General features: G+C 68.2%; 1 protein-coding gene across 4 annotated transcripts; it reads right to left on the reverse strand.

The window, feature by feature from the left end:
• Positions 1-136: 136 nt before the first annotated feature.
• On the reverse strand, positions 137-12,461 carry SHC1 (SHC adaptor protein 1). 4 transcript variants are annotated; one of them, XM_026080932.1, is made up of 13 exons: positions 12,368-12,461; positions 6,780-6,941; positions 5,500-5,570; positions 4,869-4,932; positions 4,380-4,499; positions 3,847-3,900; positions 3,511-3,562; positions 3,161-3,287; positions 2,831-2,999; positions 2,512-2,572; positions 1,970-2,134; positions 1,596-1,858; positions 137-1,265 (listed from the first exon to the last, which is right to left on the reverse strand). In XM_026080932.1, the coding sequence occupies exons 1-13, from the start codon at positions 12,377-12,379 to the stop codon at positions 1,137-1,139; spliced, it is 1,449 nt and encodes a 482-aa protein (XP_025936717.1). In that variant the 5' UTR covers positions 12,380-12,461; the 3' UTR covers positions 137-1,136. The 4 variants fall into 4 exon arrangements, with proteins under 4 accessions (XP_025936717.1, XP_025936716.1, XP_025936715.1 ...); XM_026080931.1 differs by having other exon boundaries at positions 1,970-2,137; XM_026080930.1 differs by lacking the exon at positions 12,368-12,461 and having other exon boundaries at positions 6,780-7,649.
• Positions 12,462-15,072: the final 2,611 nt, after the last annotated feature.

Raw genomic sequence — 15,072 nt, forward strand, 5'->3', positions numbered from 1 at the left:
GCACAAACCATATGGCTGGCCCGGGAGGGGGGAACCGGGACGAACCATGTGCGGGACCGGGGGGGTGGTCCCCGTTGCTCACCCGCCCGCCCGCCGCCCCATTCCCGATCCCGGCCCCAGCACACGAGGCAGCCCCTAGAGAAATACCAATTTTAATACCAACCCCGGTTCCTTTGGTATAGCAGGGCCCGGGGCGGGCGGCCCCGGGGCCCGGGCTGTGAGAAGGGGCAGGGCTACGCTTTGGCTTCGGGATATAACAACGTGCATGCAAGGGGGCTGCCGGGCCGGGGCCACCGGCAGGGCCCGGGGCCGCTGGAGCCAGACGCCCCCAGGGAGCTGCCCCCCAGGATGCAGGGCACAGCGAGCAGGGGCAGAGCACCCCAGGTGGCCACCGGCATGGTGGGGGCTGTCGCGAGAGGCCGCGCTCGCGCCCCCCAGCCCGGCTGCATTGCATAAGTATGTTGGACCTGCGGGGGTCAAGGCACAGAGTTAACACGTAAAGTGATCGGGTACATTTGGAGGGCAGCCGGCCAGGCCTTGTGCTTCGGGGGGCAGAGCACAGGGCCCAGCCCTGGCCGAGGCCCCCCGGCTGGAGCCCGTGGGGGTCCCGCTGCCCCCGTGCCACAGCAGTCGTGTGCGGGCAGAGCAGGCTGGCTCTTGTGGCTGAGTGGGCGTACGCAACCCCGTGCGGCTGCCTGCGCGCGTGGGGCAGGCCCCGCTGTGCTGCCTCCCCCGCCTCGGGAGGCCCGGAGGGGCCTGGTGCTCCGCCAGCCCCGAGAGGCTCCGTGCCCACACAGGCGCGTGTGGATGCCGCAGGCTGGAGTGACACTGCGGCCTCGGCACCGGCCAGGTTTTGGTACTAGCTGAGCTGCTGTGCAAAGGCCGGAGCTGGGAGGAGGCAGAGGCTTTGGCAGGAGCAGCCCCCTCGCCCTGCAGGCAGCTCGTGCCAGCGCTGCCACCCCCCCACCTGCTGCCTCCGGCTCCACGCGGCAGAGGGGGACAGGCCTGTGCCCAGCCAGTCCGCRCTCAGTCCTGGGCAGGGCGTCTCCACCCGTCCCAGGAAAATAGCTGAGAGTCCGAGGGCTCCCTGGGGCAGGGAGCGGGCAGGGGGCCGCGTACCCGGGCCCCCAGGCGCCTCACAGTCTCCTCTCCACCGGCTGCTGCAGGCACATCTCGCTGCCGGCCGAGATGATGGGCAGGTGATTGTCCATGTGGTAGCTGATGAGGTGGCTGACGCTCTCAAAGCGATGGTCTTTCGTCCGCACCTGCGGGGCCGGGGGGAGGCACTCAGGAGGCAGCAGAGCACCCACTGCCCCCTGCCCACTGGCGTGCGCCGGAGCAGGGACATCCACTAGAGGCCAAACCTCCGGTTTGGCTGGGCACAAACCCACAGGGAGCAGCCCTCACCCCGCTGCTCCGCTGGGCCCTCTCCTTCCCCCAAGCCCACAGAGGTGTCCCCAGAGGAGTGGCTGGATGCCCTGGTGGGGCAGGGATCCCGTAAGCCATCCTCATCCACAGGAACCCCAAGACCAGGGCACAGCCCAGGACCCCTCAGCTTTGGCACGGCCCTTCCCGAGGGGGTCAGGCAGACTCACCACTCCTTCGGGATCGACAAGCAGGAGGTGCTTGGGCTGCCCGCCCTGCAGGCCGGTCAGCACGTACTGGCCCGGGGTAGTGGTGCTCTCCCGCACCAGGAAGTCTCCGTTCACCTTCAGCAGCTTCTCGGCCTCCTTGCGGTTCATCTTCCCGTGGTACCAGGGCTCCCGCCTCAGCTGCTCCTCCATGGAGGCCACCACCTGGGCAGGAGGCAGGCCCACAGGCACAGAGGGGGGAACACGCAGGGCGTCTTCAAAAGGCTCTAGGGAGACAGAGGAGCGGGTCTGTCACTGACTTTGCACCCGCAGGCAGGCAAACAAGCCCCCAGCCCAGGATGAACTGGGCATGGCTGCGTGGCCGGCGTCCCACTCACTCATGTCGAAGAGGTCTCTCTGGGTGCTGCCGTTGGCGGTTGCTGGGGTGGCAGCAGCCGATGCTTGGCGTGTCTTGTCCATGTTCTGCACGTTGACATAAGACGGGTCATCAAAGAGGTCTGTGCGGCCAGAGGCACCCGCTGCAGCGGGGTATTTCTCTCTCCCTGCTGGAGAGAGCACTGCGGTCAGCAGGGCCTGCCCTCCGGAGTCGCACGTTCCAACCTGCCTCTGGCCTCCAGGGTAGGCTGATCCGCCCCGAAGCGCAGCAGGATTAGCACAAACCCCAGGGAACAGCGCATCTGCCGGGCCTTTGGGGGCAGCAGCAGCCACCGACTGTGCAACAAACAACTTGGCCCCTGAGACCCAGCCCAGGAGCAGCTACACCCGGCTCAGAGCCCTCCGCAGAGCGAGCTCGGAGCAATTTGGGATGGCCCTGTCCCCCCACCTCCCGCCAGGCCAACAGGACAGCCCGGGAGCACGCAGCGCCCGAGGCCCCCCAGCTCGAGGCACGCAGATGGCAGAGTCACTTCCATTACAGTACCTTGGGCAGGACCGAGCTGCTTCCGGGGGTCGTATTCCCCTCCGGACATCTGGCCCACAGGCTGYGGAGAGAGGGGTGTGGTGAGTAAGTGCAGCGGAGCCTGCTGTGCTCCCCATCCCCTCCTGCTTCCCACGCTCGTCTGCCAGAGGCGCCCAGCTAACGGCCGGCGGGGGGAGACACGCTGGGGCTCTTGTGCCCACCTCCGCGCTCGAATAACCCTGCCGGCCCTGCCCGAGCAGAGAAGCCCGACAGCCCGCCCGGGTCCCCGCGTCTCTCCCCTCCCCAGGAGCGCCCCGGAGAAACGTGCCCAGGCCCTTACCAGTGTGGCCCCCAAGTGATTGGGGGTCTGAGCGGCCCCCTCCCGCAGCCGCATGTCCACTACCCCCCCGATGGGAGGCTCCTTGCCGGGGAAGTCGTTGTAGTACTGGTGATCTGGGGCTGGTTCCTCCTCTTCCTCATCCCAGGCAGAGCCATCAAACCCAGCCATCCTGGGGGAGCACAGCAGAGATGAGCAGCCCCGGGGCTGCAGCCCAGCCACCCTGCTTCCCACCACCATCCTGCCCAGCACCTAGCTGGGTGTATCCTCTCTCCAAAAACAAGAGATCTCAGACATCCTCAKTTCCTCCTCCCCACGCAGCCCTGCCCTTACCTGTCGTGGGGCGTCACCAGCTTCGGGGGGTTCTTCAGGTACTGCTTGAAGCGCAGCTCGAAGGCCTGGCCAATGGTGCTGATCACATCCTGGGCCAAGCCCTCAGGGCACTCCAGGATATGGCAGGCTGTGAAGGGATCAGGGATGGGAGCGAGGAACACCAGCACTAAGTCCTCGAGCCTGCCCGCGCACACCCGTCTCCAGGCCCYGATCCAGTCCCTCCCTGCAACCACCAAGCTGCAAAGGGAGCCTGCGAGGCAGCAGAGCAGCCACCCACTCCCCACCTAAGCATCCACGAAATGTGGCATATAGCTCTGGCATTTATGACGTTCAGCAACAGCAGGCCTTACCTCTCTGGTTGACGGGGTCTTTGGCAACATAGGCGACGTACTCGGCTGTGTCCTGTGGGCAAGACACAGCCGATAAGACTGGGCTGCCAGGGAGTACAGTGCCCAAGACCGCAGGGAGAGGGCAGGGTGGCCATGCACACCCCTCAGGACAGGTACCTCTCCCTGTCTCAAACTCCCTTTCTCGGAGGAAGAAGGCTGGGGTGAAGCTGGGGGAAGGTCTGGAGCTCCACAACAGGCATGACCAGGGCCAGGATGTGGAGGAACAAAGCAAGAGGCCCAAAGGCAATCCCCAGCACAGGGCAGGACAACGCATGGACAGGGACCTTGCGTACTCACCGGGTCTCCCCCAGAAGCAAAGGAGATGGACTGCATGTGATGGTTGGCAATGATCTGCAAGGCAGAGGCGTTGTTAGATGCAACCAGGAGCTCCTCTGCGCCCAGCCAGAGGTGGCACCTCCCGCCCGTCACACCCCTCCTGGGGCCGGCCCCACAGTGGGGCTCACAAGCCTCTGGAGCCCTGGTTATGAGCCATGGGGCACCAGCAGAAGAGCTGGGACACAGAGAGCTGGGTCAAAACCAGGAGACCTGGCCCCAGGCCAGGGCACTTGGGTCTCAGTGTCTGGAGGACAAACCAGGCGAAGCACGTGAGGTATCGCACAGTTCTGCTGTCAGAGCTGCGCACTCTGCCCTGCAGGAAGGGGAAGGCGAGCTGGTCTCTTCCTGGGGGACCGGGGCACTCAAGCAGGACATGCAGCCCACCCCAGACAAACCCCTTATTGAGGCTGGGGGCGCCCCACGGACATCCGAGGACAAGGATTCCTGCTTGTTTCAGGCCAGGCAGCTGGCCCCCGGCCCTTCCCCGCTCTCACCTGCTTGCAGTCGGAAGCCATGAGGTTGAGGCTGCTGGTGGAAATGGTCAAGGTGATCGGCATGCCAGCAAACTTCAGGTTGCTCTTGCCCAGGATGGAGTTCAGGGAGCGGCCACAGGGCTGGGGGCGAACGGCAGCATTGGGAAGAGGCTTCCCCCGGGCCCTGTGCCTGACCCAGCCCACGGCCCCTGGGGACAGGGGTGTCCTGCCCTCCCCTACGGCAGACCCGGGCAGTTCGCCCTCACCACTCTGCCAAGCTCTGCTGGGCAGAGACCCCAGCTCGGCCTGGCCAAGCTCCTGGTGCAAGATTTCGACCTGGCACCCGGAAAACCCTCCCGGTCCAGGTGGTGACTAGCTCAGGCGCTCGTGAGTCAGGGCCAGCACCGGCTGGACTCGCTTCTGGCCCTTGGCCACAGACTGCCCAGACAAACAAGCCTGCTCCCGCAGCTGCTGCCGGCAGCTCCCGGGCCTGCCCTCTCCCGGCCTCACCTTCCTCCTCCGCACGGCTCCCTTGGCACCAGGCACTGCCTCGCACACCAGGCCAATCGCCTCCCTGCAGGGAGCACAGCCGGGATGTCAGCTCAGGCCCAGGGGCTTCCCAGATTCCCCCCCCCCCCCGTGATCCCTGCCCCGGCACACCGACAAGGCTGCCGGACTGCCCGCTGCGGGCTGGCTCTGCTAGCACTGCCACACTCGCTGGGTACCTCAGGGCCGAGGGCACAAGCACCAGTGCAGAACAGACGGGGTTAAAGATCAGGAAATAAGGGAATCCCTCAGGCAGTGCAGACTGGCTCCCAGACCCCGGCTAGGGCAGGCAAAATGCTCTTCAGGCAGGGGAAGAGCTCAGAGCTCTGTTAATATTTGATGGGGCTCCAGGAGTGCTTCCTGCCTGGCCAAGCTAAGGAGCCCATTGACAGGCGCATCGATCTCCGAGGCAGCTTCCTCCACGGCTAGAGACAGCCTGGCCGCCACTTAAAGCCCCGCACGCAGCCGGGGGCTTGCAGGGGCCTCAGACCCGCCTGCGCAGCTCCAGGCTGCCGATGCCCCCCGGCAGCCCCACGCTCCCYGCCCTGGGGGGGCTCAGACCTGCAGGCGGCAGCCCGGGTCGCACAGAGCTCACCTGGTGACCTGAGTCCTGGTGTTGAAATCCAAAGCCCTCATGGACTGGAGGACTTCCACACAGCCCATGTACTGCGGGAGAGAGCAGGCAGGGACTGTCAGTGCCCGCAGCGGGCCCAGCCCCGCTYGCGGCCCCGGGGACGCAGCGCTGCCCCGGCGCGCGGGTACCGCGCTAGCCCTGCCCGAGCCCCTCTCCCCCCGCTCCGCGGAGGGGAGCTGCCAGGCAGAGGTTTGCTCCCGCGAGCTTCCAGCTGCGGCGACCGCCCCGGCTGCGCAGGAACCACCACACCTCCCCCCCCAGCTTCCTCCGGCGACTACCCCAGGCGAGGGAGCGGAGGGCCGTTTCTGAGAAGAGCTGCCTTTTCTGAGCAGAGCCGGCCCCAGCCCCGCGTGCCTGYGATCAGAGGCCTGCAGCGACACAAGAGCAGGATGTCCGCAGTCGGCGCGAGGCTGCCCAGTCCTGTCCAGGCGCACGTACGCCAGGCAGCTCGGCCTTGGCCAGAGCCGCCCCAGGACGTGCCACACGCCCCTCCAGCACCAGCTCTAGCGTTAGCGCCTGCTGGGTGCTTCCTCCTGTCCCACCCCGGAGCTCCCCGAGTATTTCCTCGGAGCTCCTCTGCTCTAGAGCTGCGATGTGCTCCAGGGCTGCGGTCAGCACGGCAGCCTGAGCCCAGCACAGCCACCCAACAGGTTTGCAGGCCCCAGCTCCGCTCAAACCACGCACACAACAGTGAACCCAGAGGCCCTGGACAGGCACCACTGGCAGGGAAGGAACCCCTACAGCACAGACAAATCTGGGAATGGAAGCAAAGCCAGGGAGACCCCATGGAGCGTCCCAGGAAGCTTCCCCTTCCCCTGGGGAGCCCATAAGCCATCAGGCTGAACCCCCATGGGCTCCTTTCTTCCCAGGCAGGAGTGAGCCTGGCTGCAGAGCCAGGCAGACCAGGCACCGCGGAGGTGCCTCCCACCCTGCACACCCGGCAAGCGTGAGCGGGGAGGGGACAGGGCCCCAAGTGCATCAGCTCCGCGGAGGTGACCTCCCTGGGAATCCCACCACCCACCTCCAGCATCCAAGGAGCACTACAGGAGCACAGTTCCCAGAACGAGCGTGCTCAGGAGGGCGATGCCCCATGGGCTGCGGCTCCCTTCTCGGCACCGGTTTTGCACAGGTCTGGAGAAGGGCAAGCTGCCTCGCGAGGAACATCCCCAGAGCCACCCGGCGCTCCCAGGACCCCTCCGCACCCCTTCCCGGGACGTGCTGCGCCACCCCAGCACACTCACCCTGACATGGTAAGAGACTCCGGGGCCCATGACCTTGTCATCGGGGTGCAGCCAGCCGCGGGTGGGCTTATTGACAAAGCTGCCGTGGCGGGTCCATTCATCACCGCCAAGCTGGCCGCCTTCCACCCGCGTCTTCTTCCCGCAGCTCAGCTTGTTCATATCCTGGGAACAGACAGCGACAGGCCCCGCTGAGTCGGGGCTGGCAGCCCCCCCCGACGCCGGTGCAAGCGGCCCGCCCGGGACGGGCTCCCCCGGGCTCCCGGCCTCCTTGAGGCTGCCAGCCGAGAAGCCCCGCAGGCTGAGCAGGTTGGCGGGGTTAGAGAGCTTCAGGTTGGCCATTTTGGGGAAGAAGGAGCAGAGGGTGGTGGGGCTGTCCTCCGACTCGGACGAGAGCTCCCCGAGCGGCAGCATGGGGCTGAGGGAGGAGGACGACAGGGAGCCAGGCAGAGACTGCGTGCCTGCAAAGGACTCCACCGGAGAGGCTGGGGCCCCCATGCCTCCCACCGTCTCCTCCAGGGAGGAGACGGACTCGTTCCGCAGGTGGCTGTATTTGCTCTTCTGCAGAAGATCCATGCTGGAGAGGCTAGGAGGGCTGGGACATGCCAACCCAGCGCAGGAGCAGGGCGGAGGCAGCTGCCCAGTTCTTACAGAGGCCCCATCGAGAGTCCGAGAGCCGACAGCAGCCAGGACACCAGAGAGCAGAACCGCCCCTGCAAGCACGAGCCTYGGGCAAACTCCGTGCCGGGCCCTGGCCCGCCCAGCATGGCTCGCGGGCAGGAGAGCCGGCCCCGGCGATCCGCGGAGCTTGGGAGCAGACGGGACGCCACGCAGTCGGGAGCCAGGAGGGCGTCGCAGGAGCGGCTGGTGCGCAGGCAGCCGGAGCTCGTCTCCCGGCRCCGCGCAGGGCTCTGCCACCCCTCCCGGCGCGGCCGTGCAGGCGGGTCCGAGGGCTGCCCAGCTCCCCGCCGTCGCAGCCAATCGATAGCAATCGGCGTCAGCGGGGACGCACGGATCCAGCCAGATGGAGCGCGACCCCTGCTCCCTCCACAGCCCCGGCGCTCRGCGGAGAGGAAACGGGGCCGCGGCTACGCCCCGGTGCCGGGTCGCCGCGCGGAGCAGCTGCGCTCAGGCGCTCAGTGCACTCGTCTCCCAGCTTGGAGATCCTCGAGCCCTGCTGCCCCAAACTGCTCCCGAACTCGGCTGGCAATAAATCCCGTTGTCTCCAGTGAGGGCCCCATCCGGCCCCCTCTGCCCCACAAACGGGTCGCGAGCTGCTGCCCCTCCGCCCCAGCCGGCTCACTCCAGCCCCTGCGCTCCCAAGCAGTCGCCACCAGCTAAGAGGAAATCAGAAGCATGAATATTTAAAGCCCTGAGACAAGGCAGCCACAGAGCACATCCAAGCCCAGCCCAGCCCTGCTCCAAGCACCGTCCAGGAGCGAACAAGGTCCTTCTGTGGTGGCCGGCGCTATGCAACCCACGTGCCAGCTGCGGGCGCTTGCCGTCGGCTCCCCAGGCTTCRCGGGGGGCAGAGACGCCCGAGGACGGGGGCAGCGATGCAGCTCGGCTCCGGCGCACGCAGCCGGTCGGGATGTCGCGACATCCAGTCCTTCAGGAGCGCGGCACAGGCACAGATCTAGCCCGGAGGACCGGCTGGGAGGAAGAGGAGGATCCCCGGGAGCAGGATACAGGTGGGCTGTCCGGGGCAGCTGCGGAGCCTTTGGGCACAGCGAGGGCTCAGCGCCGGCTCCCTGCTGCTGCGGCTGGGAGCTGGGAGGAGAAGCGGCGGCTGCTGCTGCTGCTAATTGCTGCTGCTTCCCGCATCCCGGCCGGCGCTAAGTGACTGCGCCTCCCGGGAGAGGAGAAGGGGCTGCCGCTAATCGGAAGGGCCGTGCTGACTCACAGGCACCGGAGCAGCATCTGCCCGCAGCGCGGGGCTGCGCGGGGCTGGCGAGGCAGCGCAGGAGGGGCTCCCGCCGAGGGGTGGGGACCCAGCGCCTATCTGGAGCAGAAAAATCAAGGTCACGGGCGGAGCTAGCGGGAGCCCAGGGAGCGGACGCGGCGGCCTGCGGAGCGCGGGGGCTCCGCCGGCGGTGCCCGCTGGGGAAAGGCGAGAGCAAGCGACACCATCGGCGTAACGTTCCCGCCGGGGAGGCCAGGCGAAGCCCCGCGTGCTGGCGGGGATGGGGGAGCGCTGGGGGCAAGGCCTCGCCGTGCTCGCACCTTCCATGCTAGACCCTTTGATGCACGAGCACTCGAGCAGGATCGGGCCGACGGGACCTCAGCCCGGCACAGCTGCGCCGCGTGCACCCCGGTCCCTGCACGCACCCGCGCCGCTGCGCTGAGCGTGCGCTGCTCTCCGCGGCCTCGTCCTACGTAGCCGGCTCCCCACGCCTGCCCCGCTGCAGGGCAGGAGCCGTTCCCTCCGACCTGCCGTGGCCGAAGCGGCGATCTCGGCCTGCCCCATGGCTCCCCGTCCCTCCGACCCACCGCTGGGCGCCCGCTCGCTGCTGCTACGCGGGACGGGGCTCTCCCAGGTGCCACGCGCCCTGCCGGGCTGCGAAAACAGGGCACCGCGGGATCCGCCACCCAAAACCAGGAGTCCAGCCCCAGGGAGAGGCGCTCCCTGCTCGGAGCCACCGCAGGGCGATACTGGAGGAGAACCCAGCATGGCACCGGCTGCCTCCTGCCCAGCTTCCCAGCCGCGCTGCAAATGCTGGCACGCCGCCACGGGGAAATGGAAGCCAGGCCAGAGCTGGAAATAGTCTCCTGCGCGGAGCGCGGTGTTGCGAGGGGCTGCTGCTAACTATAGCAGGTCGGTTTAACCTGCCTCCTCCCGCAGCCCAGCAACGGCAGGGCCGAGGCCGCCGCCACTGCGTGCACCGCTCCTCCGCCTCCCGGCACCCCCGCGCCCCCGGCTCCGCGAGCGCCAGCCCCCACCTTGGCCGCGGAGCGTCCCGCAGGCGCCCGGAGACCCCGGCAGCCGTCCCGCGCAGCGCTCGTCCCTGCCTGGGGCCCCGCCGGCCGCTCAGCGCTGTGACCTTCCCATGGCCCGCGGCGCAACTGCTCTAAAGAAACGCAGGAAGCCGGGGCCAGGGAGCCAGGAAGCAGGGACCCAGCAGCCTCGCCGTTCCCTGAGGAAGGAGCCTGGCTCCCCAGCGCAGCCGTGCGATTCCGGCAGGGAAGGGGGCGGAAGCCCTCCCCCAGGCCGGGTCGCGGCGCTGAACCCCCCGGGAAGGGCCTGCTGCCTCAGGATTTTTCACGTCGCCTCTACCCGCCCTCGACAGGAAACCTCAGCCCTTTCCCAAGCGAGGCAGGGCACCGCGGCGCCCCGAGGGGCCGGCTGCGGCCTGCCGCGGGGCAGGGGAAGGGGCGCGGGGCGGCACGGCCTGGCAGGACGGGGACGGGGGCGAGGGCTCCTCCTCCGCGCGCGAGGGCTGTTTACTGCCCGCCACCACCTCCCCAGGGCCCTGCAGCTTCCTCCGCTGCGCTGCCGGGCTGGCCGACGACGGCTGCTCTCTGCCAGGATAAAGGCTGGTGGGAACGGCACAGGGGAAGGCTCGGCTTAACCCCTTCCCCACCACCGCGCGCGGGACCCGGCGAGGGCAGGAGGATCCAGCCCAGGCTCCCAGGGCCCAGACAGGCGACAGGGCTCGGAGCGGCCGTTCCCAGACACAACCGCCACGCTGGCGCACCCCAGGAGCACGCTACGGCTGCGGCCCCCTGTTCAGACAGGCCCCTGCTTTTATAAGCTATAATAATTTCTGATTTTATCAGAAGCTCCTGCACCACGGCTGAGGCCAGATAACCCGCTCTGCACAGCCCACGTGACCCCTGCCAGCCGGCAGCGCCCGTCCTGCGGGTCAACGCGGGCACCGGCCAGGGACGAGACGTATCGCTGCTTCCACTTTTCAAAGACAAAAAGCTCCCAGCAGGAGCAGAGAGGCTCCTGGGAGCCCCTCTGAACAGCTCGGCTATCATGGCCCCCCCAGCCCAAGAGCCCACCCCGGGGAGTTACAGACCCCTCTTCCCTGTCACCCACGGCCTCGGACCGCAGAAGGAAAGTGGAGGTGTTCAGAGCCACGGAACCACAGCCATGTCCGAACAAGCAGCCCCTGAGCCCCATCCAGCCCTCGGCTCCCCTCTGCCTTCCAGGCCRGCAGCGAGCTCCCGGCCCCGCAGCAGAGCGTAGCGGAGCAGCCAGAACAGCCGCCCCGCAGGAGCTCCAAGGATGCGTCCCAGCTGAGCCGCTCCTTGTGCCCTGGAAGCAAGGAGACGTGCTGGATCAGCCGGATCCTCCCGGCGCTCGGGGGAGATGGAGGGACGCAGAGTATTTTCAGGTGCCTGGGGCTGGGACTTTGCGCACACCCCGGGGGAGGAAGAGGAGCGGAGAGGGGACGCAGCCTCCAGCACAAGCCTGCAGGGAGCCTGCGGCAAGGACTGAGGCAAACCCGGGCCCAGCCACATCCCTGTTCCCAGCGCTGCTGGCTCAGCACCACGGCCCTGCTGTTCTGTACGAAACTCGCAGCTCAGCCGCCCTCGCAAGGGAGCGCAGACCACAGCCCCAGCACGTCGGCAGGAAACAAACCTCCCTCCTGCCCCGCCGCAGCCGGAGGCTCAGCCAGCTCCCGGGAAGCACGGGGCGATCCGGAGGCCTGCACGAGGGAGCACATCTCCCGTCTAGCCCAGGATGGCACGGCGGAGCCTGCTCTTTYCGCAGGCGCCGAGCAGAGCGGCTCCGCTCCGGGCCCCTGCTGCTGGGCCAGCGCCCGACATCCTCCCAGGAAACACAAACTCAGGAGCTGAGTCAGAGATTTGGAACACGCGAGTGGTTTGGCAAGAACTCGCGCAGAGCAGAACGGCGCAGGCAGCTGCGTGCACACAGAAACACGCGCGGGCAGGCAGCCGCCGCACGTCCGCACCTCGCCGGGCGTCCGCGGCGCGCGCGCAGCCTCCTGCGTGCGAGGGCCGGCGGGAGGCTGAGGGAACTCCCACTCGGTCTGCGCTGCCTGCCCGTTCCCCCACGCAGGGCTGGCTGCAGCCGCGCGGATGGGGCTTTGGGGCCAACACCGAGCGGAGAACGCTAGACCCAGCTTTGCGCCGGCAGCTCTTCCTCTGGAGCTGCGCCAGGCGCCCCCGGGACACGCAGCGCTGTGGGCTGCGTGAGCGGTGGAGGCGGACGCCCCTTCCCGTCCCAAGGCCGCACGCGGCACAGGGGCGCAAAGCAAAGAGAAAYGCTGGCGGTCACCCAGCAGCTGGGTTTTTCCCCGCACGGCGCAGGAAGAGCAGTCATCGCTACACTATCACTCGGCATCTACACGTCGCTGCGTGCGGCCGCCTCCTCTGCGGCCCTGAACATCCCCTCCCGGAGGGGCAGGGAAGGCTGCCGGCCTGCAAAGCCGCGGCTCGGCAGTCAGGAACAGCGCTCCGGAGAGGAGGCGCCGCAGACTCCTCAGGAGAGAGGCAGGGAGAAGCCAGCGGAGACCCGGAGAGGAGGCTGGGGCCCTGCCAGCGAAGGGAGAGAGGAGGCACGATCCGTCACCAAAGCCACCTAGCCCTCCACCGCAGTCCCGAGAGCTGGCCGGCCTTACCACRTACTCCATCGCCGCGGGAGGGCAGGGCAGGGCAGGCCCCGGGCAGGGAACAGAAACACACAGCCCCTCTCGTCTGCCAGTCCAACCTGCGGTTCGGGGACAAACAGGGAGTTAGCCGGCCCGGCCCCAGGCTGCCGGGGAAGCGGCCCTCACACCGGCAGGGAGACCTGCAGCTTCTGGCTGACCGCACGTGAGAAGGGGCCGCGACAGCCGAGGGACGGAGGAGATGGCCCCGCAGCAGCCAGGCACCCGGCGCCGGATGGGGCGACACACGACACCTGGGATGCTCTGGGGCACCTCCCGCCTAGGGCAGGAGCATGAGGCCGACCCAGAGCAGGCCAAGGACAGACCTGGCCCTGCTCAGAGCCGGGCAAACGGTGTCGGGGGCCCTCTGCCAGCCGAGCAGGGCAACAGCACAAGCAACAGAGGCCGAGAGCACCTCGTCTTTGGAGTAGTTACGACCGGAGACGAGCACCGGAGCCAAACCCTGCCCCAGGCAGCCGCCRGGCCCCAGTAAACAGCGCCCGGAGGCCGACACGCCCTGGCAGCGGGGGCAAAGGGAGAGAGCGGAGGCGCTCYGGAGCGGCGGAGCTCCCCGCTCCTTCCCCTGTGCCGAGCTGGCACCCCCACTTCGAAAGGATGCCCCAAGCCCCCACGGTAGAGCCACCTCCTCCTCAGGGAGGCGGTACAAAAGGAGCAGGGATGCAGCCGTTGCCCCAGGCGCCGCAGGAGCGCGCAAAACGGAGCCTGGCGCTAGGAAGGAGCGGTGGGAAGAGGCTACGAAAGGGGAGATGTGTGCAGAGCAAGGAGAGGCAAGAAGCTCAGGGAAAGCCAGGCAAGAGGAGCCGGAGCAGCTCCCCGGGAGCCCCTGCCCTTCCCAGCCATCTCCCGCCTGCCTTGCTCTGCTCTGCTCCCACCCCCACCGCAGAGCAGACGTGGTTGGCTCGAAAACGTGCCAGCCAAGCAGAGCAGGGAGGCAAAACATGATTTACTTCCTTGTAGCAATTGTGCCCTTATCTGGGGCCTGCAAAGCCAGTGCCGGAGTCCAGGCGGGAGCTAACGTGATTAGACCAGGAGGCGACGAGATAAGGAAGGCCCCTTTGGCAAGCGCGGCGTCGCAGACCTGCCCTGGGCAGGGCCAGTCTGCCAGCACCGCGCCAGGTYGCTGGCTGCAGAGGAAATGCAATAACGAGGCCTTTGTGTTCCAGGAGCCCAGATTAGCGGCGGGGTCCGGCGGGGGGGGGGGGGGAGGAAGGCGAGGAGGAAGGCAGCCTCCCTGCAACCGGGGGGCAACGCAAGGCTAAGAGGAGGGGAGGGAGCTCGGCCCAAACAGCAGGCCCGGGGGGACACAGTAGCCCTCGGGGACAGGGCAGCGCAGCACCCGGCTGGCAAACGCYGCCGTGCCTGCCAGGCCGCAGCAGCCCTACCTCAGCCTGGCTGGGCCAAGGGACCCCGAGCGGGCTCCCAACCGGCAGGCAGCACGGTGACACTGCGGCAGCCACCGCGCACGGCAGGGACGGGGAAGAGCTCCCAGGCGCAGGAGAAGCGGCACTAAGGAGGGCATCGCCCCACCGTGCCAGGCGAGCAAGGCGCAGGGAGGCCCAGAGGATCCTGCGGCAGGATCAGGACAAGACACCGCRTCACTCGGCTCCCCGCCAAGGTCCGGCCTGCCTCCGGCCTCGCAGCAGCGAGCCTGCCAGGACTCCTGGATGCCTAGCAGCGCACCTGAGGCAACACAAGCGTGCCCAAGTCCTTCGGCCGAGGATGAAACATTGCCCTGCGCAGCTCCCAGGCACGCAGGGTGCCCAGTCTGCGCTCCGGCAGCAGGCTGGCCAGCCCACGGCGCTCCTCCCAAAAGGCTGCCGGGGGGCAGCAGACCCTGGGCACGGCCAAGCAGAGCTGCAGGTTCCTAAGACGGCTCCTGCTAAGCTGGGAGCAGGCAGCGTCTTGCACAGCCAYGTGCGCCTTCGACACGGGTCAAGGCTCGGAAATCTCCGTGGAGCGCTTGTGACCAGAACCGTCCTTTGCACAAACCCATTAACCATCGCACGGGACCAGGATCGCTTTTCCTCAGCGCTCGAGTCCGCCAACGCAGCGCGGCGCACACGACGGCTCATCAGAGCCGGGGCCGCCCCGGGCCAGCGCTGAGCTCCAGGGCACCCCGTGACCTAATTACAGGGATTTCACTGGAGTACCGGGAGTGGCCCAGGAGGCAAGCACATGGACACAACGCAGAGCACCGCCGCCAGGCACTGCCGGGGGGGGCAAAGGCAAAGCCCTGCAAGGAGGGATTTCCGCCCCAGTCCAGAAGAGCTGGATCTGCTCTGGACACCCGCCGCCACCCCCGAGGCGCGGCAGAAGGCAGGGCACCGGGAGGACTGCACCCAGACCCCGCGGCAGCCGGGATCCCTCCGGACACGCCTCGCTCAGGGCGACGCCAGTTGCCGGTTTGGGGCGCGGACGGAGTTTTCCCCCCCACCAGGTCGTCGCAGYATCGCTCCGGCCGGTCTTCGGCGGCGCCGGCAGCATGCGGCCGGGCGGCTCGGGCGCGAGGCGGCCCCGGGCGAGCAGCCGCCGGCGCCTTCAACGACGCGGAAGCTCCAGGGCGCTGAAGCCGCTCGAGAGCCCCGAGGAGCCTCCTGCTCGCGCAGCCCCCGCGCCCGCTCCGGCCCCTTCGGCTCCTCGGGCCGGCGGCGGCGCTG

This window comes from Apteryx rowi, unplaced genomic scaffold, assembly GCF_003343035.1.
Source record: "Apteryx rowi isolate R43461 unplaced genomic scaffold, aptRow1 scaffold_530, whole genome shotgun sequence".
NCBI lineage: Eukaryota > Metazoa > Chordata > Aves > Apterygiformes > Apterygidae > Apteryx > Apteryx rowi.